At 37.2% G+C, this 11,580-nt stretch overlaps 1 protein-coding gene across 1 annotated transcript; it reads left to right on the forward strand.

The window, feature by feature from the left end:
• Window positions 1–276: 276 nt before the first annotated feature.
• LOC114827582 (cyclin-D3-1-like) lies at window positions 277–2,677 on the forward strand. Its single transcript, XM_029109641.2, has 4 exons — window positions 277–1,168; window positions 1,265–1,466; window positions 1,611–1,741; window positions 1,997–2,677. Exons 1-4 carry the CDS (start codon window positions 626–628, stop codon window positions 2,312–2,314), a joined length of 1,194 nt encoding a protein of 397 aa, XP_028965474.1. The 5' UTR covers window positions 277–625; the 3' UTR covers window positions 2,315–2,677.
• The last annotated feature ends 8,903 nt before the right edge of the window (window positions 2,678–11,580 follow it).

The raw sequence follows: 11,580 nt of genomic DNA on the forward strand, positions 1-11,580 counted from the left end.
GCTTCCAAAACCCTCCATAGTTAAACAAAGAGTCCAAGACGCATAAATCCTTGAAAGTATGATCTAGGAGTGGGTTTGAAAAACCGAAAAGGCCTATTAACTATACAACCCTACGACTTACTCTTTCTCCCTCCTACTACCAATAGTCAAATGACTCTCTCTCTCTCTCTCTCTCTCTCTCTCCCTCCCTCCCTCCCTCCCTCCCTAGAGCAATGAGCACAGTGACTTTTTATTTAGGCCTTGTATATGAGGTTGCTTTCATGGGTCCGGCTTGATGTGTGTGCCGTTACATTTCTCCCCGCCAACGAAACGAAACAACACACCGAAAGCACAAAACAAAAAAGAAACAGTAGAAAGAAAGAAAAGATTTTCCCAAAATCCAATATATTTATACAAAAAAGAACAAGCGTGAAACCCACTCTGCTCTATTTTCACTGTGTCTGCTGCTGCACCACTACACCACTACACCACAACCCAAAGCAAAAAATACAGAGATAGAGGGAGAGGGAGGGAGAGAGAGAGAGAGAGAGAGAGAGAGAGAGAGAGATGGGTGTGAGATTGATGGGCTTTTCTTTTGTATAATGAGCAGAGGAGTAAAACCTCTTCTTCTCGGAAGAAGATTGCAATGAATCACAACCAACACCGAAACCCACAAAGCCATTCACTTTTGCTGGATGCTTTGCTCTGTGAGGAGGACAAATGGGAGGAGCACGACGACGACCAAGGAGAAGTAGTGGAACAAGAAGTGAGTAGTGGTGAGAACTACAACAACGGCGTCAGTGGGAAAAACCCAAACTGCCCTTCTCTGTTTCCCATGCTCCTGTTGGAACAAGATCTGTTCTGGGAAGATGAGGAGCTTGTCTTTGTTTTTTCGAAAGAGGAGCTGCAACAGACGCATTTCGCCAAACACTTGGAGAGCTTGGGGAAAGAGGAGTCGTTGATCTCCATGGCTCGCCGTGAAGCGGTGCTGTGGATGCTCAAAGTGAATTCCCATTACGGGTTCACAGCCCTCACTGCAATCCTAGCAGTTAACTACTTTGATCGGTTCATCTCAAGCCTCCATTTCCAGGGAGACAAGCCGTGGATGGTCAAGCTTGTGGCCGTCACTTGCCTCTCTCTGGCTGCCAAAGTGGAAGAAACCCAAGTTCCTCTGCTTTTAGACCTTCAAGTAAATAATCATTTTTTTGTGCTGAAAGAATCGATTTTTCTTCTAAATTTTCGATTAATCTCCAATATCTGAAACATGGATTTCGTTCTTTATCAGGTGGAGGACACAAAGTACTTTTTCGAGGCGAAAACGATTCAGAGAATGGAGATTCTGGTGCTCTCAACTCTCCAATGGCGGATGCATCCAGTGACCCCACTTTCGTTTGTCGACCACATCTTAAGGAGGCTCGGATTGAAAACCCACCTCCATTGGGTGTTCCTCAAGCGCTGCGAGCGTCTCCTTCTCTCTGTAGTCGCCGGTAAGCAGAATCCGTAACGCTTTCATTAACGCAGAAAGCTTTAAATGTTTTTTCGATAAGAACAAAGAGAAGAGCTAGATTTAATACATTTTAAGTGTTTTGTCTCGTCAATTTGTTTACTTTTTCGTATTGGGTCTCTTTCAGATTCGAGATTCGTCGGTTATTTGCCTTCTGTGTTGGCCACTGCAACAATGATGTGCGTTATAGACCAGGTCGAGCCTTGGAATGCCATTGAATACCAGAACCAGCTTCTTGGTGTTCTCAAAATAAGCAAGGTTGGTGCTTTTTATGTTTTTGTTTTTTCCGTTTAGCAAAATGATATTCTAAACTAGTCTAATCTACGAAATAAGACATTCGAACTTGGATGATGAGACAATGCAATGCCAACGTTATGTTTTTGTTTCATTTAATTTGATTACTTTGATCGGTTTCAATCTTCTTCAAACAGAAGATCAATAAATGCACGTTGTTAAATTTGTGTAATCCTGTTTAATTATTGCTTAATTAAGTGCTGCTGCATTGTGAAACAGGAAAAAGTGAACGACTGTTACAGTCAGATACTCGACTATGATTACGCTTGCAGCAACACCACAACCATCGCCACCGCCGCCACCGCCGCCACCGACAAACGCAAGCACGATCAAATCCCGGGCAGCCCAAGTGGAGTGATTGATGCATATTTCAGCTACGATGAAATCTCAAACGACTCGTGGGCACTGGGATCATCGGTTTCTTCGTCCCCAGAAGTACATTTCAAGAGGGCTAGAAATGCTGAAGCAGAAGAGAAAGAGATGAAATTGGCTTCACTCAATAGGCTCTTTGTGGGTATTATTAGTAGCCCACCTTAATTAATCTCATTAATTAATTTGTCTTCCTTTTTAAAAACCCAACAAAATAAAAAATAAAAAAAAAAACATGGTTATCATGGCAATTTCATTTTGGTGAAAATCTGAAGTGCTGAGCTGCTGCCGCCGCCGCCTTAGAAATGTATTTCTCTGGTTTAATCATGGCGCTGTGGGGATTATTTACTATTATTTGATGGCAAATTACAGCAAAAAGGAGGGGCAAGATTGGGAATTTAATTGAGAATTACTCTTTACATGAAGTCTGCTTCTTTGTAAAATTTTATGGAGCACTCATATATGTTCTTCATTGTATCTCTCTTGGAACCATTTGGACATATAATATTAATAAATAAATTTAAACACCAATTTTGTTCGCTTGTGTCAGAATACTATTTGTTCACTTCTCATTAGCTCGAACGAATGATGCAGAAAATTGGTGTCAGATCTGTCAGGTATCGAAATCTCAATTGATTATTTTTTTTTATAAGCTCTATTTATTATTTGGTCATTGAATATGGGTTTTACTTGATTGATGATAGATTTCAACTTATATTTTAAGTGTAATTTAATACTAAGGTTTAGGTGGTATTCATCTTCACTTGTAAGTAAGAGGTTTTAGGTTGGATTTGCGTCAAACACAAATTTATATCAAATTATTGTTAGCGTATTGATGCTTAAACTACTTTCCCATCGTTTTAGTGTAGATAATATCGTTTGTTAAAAAAAAAAAAAAAAAAAAAAAAAAAAAAACTTTTATATTAAGTACATGACCAGAATTTTCTAGTATGTTTTGGGACTTTAGTTATTAGATTTTTGGTCAAAGTTTCGGTTGTATTAGAGTAGGACGTGACCAAAACGATTTTCTTTCAAATATCAATCACTAAAATGATTATTGTTTAAGATGTTGATGTTGCCGTCTTCAATCTTTGATCCTTATATTATAGATATTTATTCTATAAGTTCATATTCAATTTTGATCAACTTAACAATTGAAATTTGACTTATGATTAATTTTGTTATTACTAGTTGGTCTAGTAGCATTCAACCTTTACTTGGTTGAAAGAGATTTCAAAATTGACTCACATAAATGTGATTAGGACATATATTCGTAATGAGTTTGATGTTAATTTGTTCATAGAATTTCTTTTTTACACTAAAAAGACCCTCAAACTATCTATAATTGAGACGTTAAATTTGAAGTAAAATTGTCACAGCCCGTCCCGGAAAATTATTCTCATGGATGGGAAATGTCGAGAATACCCTTAAACGTTTCATGAGATTTAATATTAGGGTTTATTTGGTTGCCCTAGCTTAATTTTGGATAATTTGGGACTTGGACTTTCTGTTTGGTTGTAGATGTGGGTTTAGGGATGTGTTAGTGTGAGGACCACACACACACACACCCAAAACTTTTTCTCTCTCACCCTCCCGTACTCTCTCTCTTGGACGCACTCTCTCTCTCTTTTCTTCTCTCTTGTACTGACTACACCCAAAACCCATCGAAAGTGTAAAGATCGAGGGTGTGAAGCACACCATTGTGTTCGTGAGAACCATACGAGTTGAATGGTACCATTTTCAGGTAAGAACTCCTTTGAAAACTCGTGAAATCTGAACCCCGATTTGAGGTACTATTCATGCTCACGTAAAATGTTGATTTTTAGGGAATTTTAAGGACATAGGAAGCTTTAGGAGGTCCTAAGGAAGCTCGGAGTGGTTCGTTGGGTGAAATTGGATGTTGAGATCATGATTTTCAAGTTTGGCCGGATTTTGTGGAATTTCTCCGGCGAGATTCCGTGACTTTTGAAGCTTCAAATTGGTGAGACTTATCCCGAGGACGAGCGCGTTCAAGGGCGACTCGGGGGCTACGACCCTTCGACATACAAATGAGTGGGCTTTTGGTTTTCAATATATATTTATATACTTGATATTTTCCCAGAAATATGTGTTTAAATGAAAGTATGCCTTGAATGCCATGCATATGAATTTATATGTCGTATATGAATTGGTATATGATGCATAATATATAATTGTGGTGCTGCGGACGCTTAGGTAAGCTCATGTAAGTTATGTTTGATTATGTGAATCATCAATGATGTTATATGTGATTGAATAACGTTGAGCTCATAAAATTGCACCTAGGGTGATTGTGATTTAACCAGAATTATGGCACATACCTGTTTATTATGTCACCTCCCACACCATATGCTCATATTGGATCCAATTTAGGTGCACAGTCCTGTCGTACAGACCATCTTAGGTGGTTCCGACTCGTAGGTGACTAGTGATTTTTCGCCCAGCTATTGTGTGAGAGTAGTATTGAGCATGATTATATTACACCCATTATTATCGTACAGACCTTTTCATTTGGTTCCGACTCTTGTGCAGTATAGTGCCATATAGGTCATTGTAGTGAGTCCGGCTAGATTGACTTTTGAGCTATGAATTCAGCCGTACAGACTATTGATGCGATGAAAGTTAAGCACTCAAATTAAACCCTCTTATTGTCAAATTGTAGTATAAATGCAAGTAGGGATCGTTCTAAACCGGGGATTAGGAGGGCTTGCTAAACCTCTAAACTTACTCAAAAACATAAAAACAAAGTTAAAAACGTTTGAATAGACTCAAGGGACTCAAAACAGATTCTAAAGACTCAAAACAACTTAAAAACACTCAAAACTGCCTAAAAACACAAACTGGGCAGATTTGACTCTAACACAACTTTGGACGAATTTAGTGTTTTGACTTAAATCAAAACACTCTAAAACACAAACAAAACAGATTTTAAACACTTTGGAACAAGAAAGTAAAATGGGAGTTTTGATTTGGATGAATTTGAAATAAACAAGCAAGTTATAAAACTAGGCAGATTATAAAATGAATTTGAGAAATAAAAAGATGGAGGGATTAGTTAGAGGTCCGTTCTTCACACATGACACACTTGTACATGAATCGATTTCCAATTGCTTTTCAATAAACTATGATACTCAACACCCCAGATTAATCGTGATGCACAAATTAACCCTCAGATTTTCCTTTACTCATTGAATTGGATGAATGCATGCGACAACTCAAATCATTCTCTAAAAGTCCCCTATATGAATGCATAATAGAGATACAATCAGAGATCATTACGTTCAATGAAAATCATAAGTGTTGACGAGGCAATTATAACTATGAATGCATGATACAATTGCCAAGAATTCAATTAACGCGATTGTGATAGACAACCTTCACTACTCATGAATATAAACTTGTAACGATTAAGTGAAACTCATTTATATTCTAGCATCTAATTCATGCATGAAAATTAAGTATGCATCCTTAATAAACATACAAGAATCAGTTATGAATAAAATAGATAATTGAATTGCAATCACAACTTATCAAATCATAATTGGAAGAAATCAATTCAAATCTCAAGCATGTTCATGGCTTCAAACTTCCCCCTAACTAAATAGGGGTTTAGCCACTCATAATTGCAACAAAATTAGAAAATAAAAAGTAGACATTGAAAGCAAGAACGGAGTATACCTAAAACGCTCCAAAGTTCCAAGCTTGAAACATCAAGGACCTTTGTTTTCACCACCTTGTTGTAGCACAAGTGTCTAGGATGTGTATGCATATATGGATGTAATGGATTTGCACGACTAAGAGATGAAAGTGTATGGATTGGTGAGATGTAGTATGGCTAGATGAATGGATTGTTGGAAATGTGCCCTAAAACCAATCATATGATGATACTTTACGGACATTTCAAATGTTAAACTAATCTAGTTTAACATATAAAGGGCAAAGATTATTGTTTGAGCCGTCTCATATAAATGTTATATGCTTAAACGATAAAGTCCAAGGAATATGTGATTGGGAGAATGCAATCTAATGAAATTAGATTAATGAGACCATTCTTTCGTAGACACATCCTAAATGTTCCTGATCATAGGATTACCAATTGGGCATTGACAGTCCGTTAAGATCAGTACGTACTGTGTCTTCTCTCAGGGAGAGTGACTAGTCTCGAGTCATTGGTGTGTGTGACATCAAGACAAGTACGTAGGTGCTCAATAAGAGAATGAGTTCACTGAACGTGATCAACGAAGAGTTCTTATATTCCATGTCACATGAGAACTCATGGTTGGGATAATGCAAAGTAGTCCTTTGACCTGAGGCATCACAGTTGTCTTGTGGTTAAGTCCTTAATCTTTGATTATGTCTAATTCACCCCCTAGGGGTGTCACGGCATCGTTGGGGTTAAGCCACTTAGCTATGGAGACAAGTAAATGCGCAACAAGGGATCTCTAACCTTCAAACAGTTGAAGGAGAATACTCTATGATATGATTTGGAATCTCTGGCCAGAGTATGAATGAGATTGGGGAATGCGTTCCAAATCACATTCAAGGAAATCATATAAGCAAATGAATCACATTGGATAGTAGACATGAATAAATAAACTATCATACCAAACAATGTGGTCAAGAGTATTAGATTAGAGAAGGACCGTATTGCATTTGTAATCCCGAACTGAATAGGTTCTCTAACCTCTTCTGATTAGCTTGGGTAACCATGACATGCTGCTAGGCGTCAACCATGGTTTGTGGAAGCCCTATACGTGTATAACCACTAAAGGGAGAATTGAAAATTGTTTCAATTCACAATCGATGTAAAATTGTTTTAATCGCCCACTGCCTCGCTAAAAGGAACCTAATGGATCGCACACCGTAAAAGGTAGAGATTGGAGATTAAACGGAAATGAGTAAGAATGATTAAATGGTTTAATCATTTAATTTATGGCAAGGATTAATTAATATGTTAATTAATCAAACGAATAAGTTCGTTAAAGACCTCGGGATAGTTTTGGACCTTAAGGCCCAATGGGCTTCGAACGTCAAGCCCATTGACTTAAGTTGTATGACAACTTAATGAATAAAGATTCACAAAGGCCCAAAAGCCCAAAATTCCCAAGGTAGGCCGGCCATGAAGATGAATTAGGGTTGTTTGGTTATTTAGGTCACTTAAAGAAGTGACTATATAAATGACTTTATAACAAAATATTCAAAAATGTGATTAAGGGTTTATTTTGGGTGAAAATGGGTGAGAATTGTCTCTCCATTTTCTCTCTAAAGAAGCTAACACCTTGGAGGGTACATCTAGCAATACTACTACTCCAAGGTCACTCATTTCTTCTACAATCAAACCTTGGTGAAGAGACTTAGAGGTTCCCTATTTTGGGAACTTGGAGAAACCTATTCTTCCATCCAAATCCATGGATCTAAGAAGCAAGGAATGAAGGCCCCTATCTCTTTGGGTGATTAGCCTTTGCTTATGCAAAGAGGAATCTACAAAGGTATTAATTTCAACTCACTTTGTTTTGAGTTGATTATTGGTTCACCAATCTACTAGGCTTTGAATTTCATGGGTAATGTTTTGTTTTTGAATGCATACAAGCATGATTCCGCCTTTAATTTGTTAATTGCATGCCATATGATGTTATTCAAATGAACATGTTTTTCAAAATAAATCCTTCATGGATGGAGGTCACGGCAAGGAAATTGTGTTTGTGAATGAAGTTGTGAGATGTGAAATGTAGTGTCTTTGGATGATGGCCTCCCAAATTATGGTGAAGGGTGGATGTATTTATAGGCTAGGGAGAGGAGTGTATGGAGTTGTAATGAGTGGATGTAATGGGTGTAGTGGGTGAGTGTTGTGGTAATGAGTGGATGTAATGGGTGTAGTGGGTGGATGTTTGGTAATAAGTGAATGTAATGGGTGTAGTGGATGAATGTTTGGTAATGAGTGGATGTAATGGGTGTAGTGGGTGGATGTTTGGAGAATGGATGTGTTGGGTGAAATGAGTGGATGTAGTGGTAGGTGAATGTGTTGGGTGAAATGAGTGGATGTAGTGGTAGGTGAATGGATGTGTTGGGTGAAATGAGTGTGCTAAAATGGTTATTTATAGGGAGAGGATGATGCACAAACTTCAAATTTCGTCCATTCCTTTTGCTCCAAGCATATGCCATCTATTCCATGCCCAAAAATGCTCCAAAATGCTCCAAAATGCAGTTCTTTGCCACATTAACCCTTTGGACCTACAAACACACAAAAATAGCTTAAAATACTAAAATAACTACGAACTAACAACATAAATGCCAAGAAACAAGCTAATTAAGTCGCATAAATATGCTCCTATCAACTATCATAGGGGTTCCGGCTAACATGTTATATTTATATGAAATTATTCTTACCTGAATTGCTTACTCTGTTATATCTTGGCATGGCATACATATGAATATGATTATATGAAGCATGAATTGAGTTGATAGTTTACATATATATTTATGTATATGCTTATATCTTAATTCTGGGAAAAATTATACATGTTTTACAGTGAAGGGTTAGATATGTGGATAAATGAAATGGTTTTGTAAAACATTTGTTTTTGCCCACTCATGTTTTTTGTTTTGCACCCCTCCAAGTTTTAGGTAAGCTTGTTGTCGGTGGCCTTGAGGATTTCGGCGATTCTGACCTATCTAGATAATTGTAGGACATCTTACGATATTGTATAATTAGTACTTGTCCTACTAGACTGCACCTAGACTTTCTATGCTCTGATTAGGAGTATTTACTTCTGTATCTTACTCCTAACACTTCTTGTTTAGTAGTGCACTCTAGTATATTCGGTTTTAATTATTCATATATTTCTTATCTTTATTGCTTCCGCACTGTGTATATGGCTACGTCACCCTCACGTGACGGCCAGCATGCCTTGATCTCGGTTGGGGTGTGTCAAAAATGTCACACAATCAAAAAAAAAAAAAAAAAAAACTTCTATTTATATGTCAATCTACATAAATTTACCTATAAATATTTTAAGTAAAAAATTAAATGGATTTGCAGGTGAGATTCTTTTATCGGGGAGGTTTTTTTTTTTTTTTGTTAACACATGATATGATCTATACTAATGGGAAGTGATGAGCTTAGTCTCATAATGAGCTAGTAATAATGTAGTTGAAATTTTTTTTTGACCAAAATCGAAACTAAAATCTCTCATTTACAAATAAAAATAAATACTATTATGATGTATTACTAAGTTGCTTTTATTTGAGAGTTTGACCTCGTACAAAGAGGCAACTTCTTTTATTTTTTTTATTTTTTTATGCAATATTTGTAACGTGGTGCCCATTGTCGTCTTGGTGTAAGATATAAAGGTCACACTAATCCTTCTCCCTACGCAACGTAATCCCCTCCCTAAATAATTGGTGAATAACTTTAAAGTCATAAAAAATTGGATAAATTACATAAAATTACCTTAATTATGGGTTGAATTACAATCTCATACCTCATATTTTAAAAATTACAATGTCATACCTTATTTTACAAATTTGTTGCAATGTCAGACATCCGTCAGTTTTTCTGTCAATTTTTTTGTTAAATGCTAATGTAGTTTAAAACGAGGCTTACTCCTTAGCCCAACTAGATTAAAAAATTAAATAAAATTAAAAATTAAAAAATAAACATTTTAACATTTTAATTAAAAAATGTGGGACCCACCCTTTACAACTAAAAGTAAAATCACCCTTCTTCCCCATTCTACCGGCAACAACGACCTCGCCCATCTCCGAGCACCCCAACCTTGCCCATCTACTCTGCAACTCCAAAATGCCCTTCGCCACCACCCCCATGACCTCCACCCGCCTCACCATCACCACCCTAAAGTTAACCCCGCCAAACCCATCTCTTTCAAATGCTTAACCACCACTACCCACATCCAAGGATAGTGGGCTATTGGCTAACTAGGATTTAATAGAAGATGAGTAATGGGTGGGCTATTGGCTAACAGTGGAAAGAGTATTGGGATTTTTTTATTCGAATTGGATTTAAAGAATTTGTGTTTTCAGAAAATTTATCTGGGTTTTTTTTTAATTTTTTTTTTTATGAAAATGGATAGAAATATCATTACAGCTTAAGAAATTTCAGCCATCTCCTCTGCAACTCCCAACTAGGAAGCAAGAGTCACCATATGCAAGCAAAGTTGAAGACCTGATCCCGGGATTCAGACTGGCTCGGCAAGCAATCTTGGATGTGGGTGGTGCTAGCTGCATTTGATAGAGATGGGTTTGACAGGGTTAACTTTAGGGTGGTGGAGGTCATAAGGATGGTGGCGAAGGGTGTTTTGGAGTTGTAGAGTAAATAAGTGAGGTTGGGGTGCCCGGAGATGGGCGATGTCGATGTCGTCGAGTAGAATGGGTGAGGTTGAGTCACACAAAAGTTTTTCACTTTACTGAACTTAACCATATTGCAGGAAGGAACAAGTTGCAAAATAATTGCAGCAGCTGCCTTCCCCTGGTTCAATTTCCAACTGTTTAAGGTATAATTTTTCTTAACTAAGTTATCTAATTGCCATTCATTTAAATTGTGTTGTATGTAGTTTATAGGTGTTCTGAGTTTATGTATTTGTATGTAATCATTTTTGTATAGATGTACAAAAAATGGTTTGCAATGTTCGTATGAGCTTAGTTTCTCGTTTGAGAATTAGTTGGGTCTCGCGAATAGATGCGAAAACATGACTGCAGTCCAATTAATTCTTGAATTGTCCCAAAGTTTTGGACAGTTTGAGATTGCACATTTACATGTTGTTGTTTGTGATTCACGCATTAGAGTTTAAACGTGGGAAATGTGGTAGCATCTCTTTGCGTTCTTCGGGTGCTTCGTAGTTTTCTGTATCTACATCGTGCACTTGAAGAAATGCAGGGAAACGTTGCCGAATTTTTCCCACTCTAATGTGTTGGAATTGTAAATTACATCACGTAACTGTGCATTCTCGAATGAGATAAGACCCATACCGGAGGCATAAGGTGGCATGTCATGATTGAAGTCGTTGTAACCCTTGTAAAAAAATTTTGTTTGCAAGTGAAATGGACAAACAGTGGATACATAATCCTAATAGATGTGCTGATGAATATTTAGATGGAATAAATCAGTTCATTGATTTTGCAATTGCAAACAACCGTGGTTTAACTCAAATTCGGTGTCCTTGTAGAAAGTGTAACAACTTAATGATTGAATATTTTGAAACTGTTCAACACCATTTGGTGAGAAATGGGATGATGGAAACCTATACTACATGGAACAAATACAATATGCTTAATCCTCCGACACTACTCGAGCAGTGGATACAGTTGACTGTTATGGATCCAAATGATCAAATTATGGATATTATCAATGATGCTTTTCCAACCACTAGTTCGAATACGAATGTGGAAGTAGAAGACGA

This window comes from Malus domestica, chromosome 10 (genome assembly GCF_042453785.1).
Source record: "Malus domestica chromosome 10, GDT2T_hap1".
NCBI classification, from domain to species: Eukaryota; Viridiplantae; Streptophyta; class Magnoliopsida; order Rosales; family Rosaceae; genus Malus; species Malus domestica.

Coding starts and splice junctions, on each gene's coding strand:
- LOC114827582 (XM_029109641.2), top strand. CDS start 626: ATGAATCACAACCAACACCGAAACCCACAAAGCCATTCACTTTTGCTG. Junction 1,169..1,264: donor CTCTGCTTTTAGACCTTCAA/GTAAATAATCAT, acceptor GTTCTTTATCAG/GTGGAGGACACAAAGTACTT. Junction 1,742..1,996: donor GTGTTCTCAAAATAAGCAAG/GTTGGTGCTTTT, acceptor ATTGTGAAACAG/GAAAAAGTGAACGACTGTTA.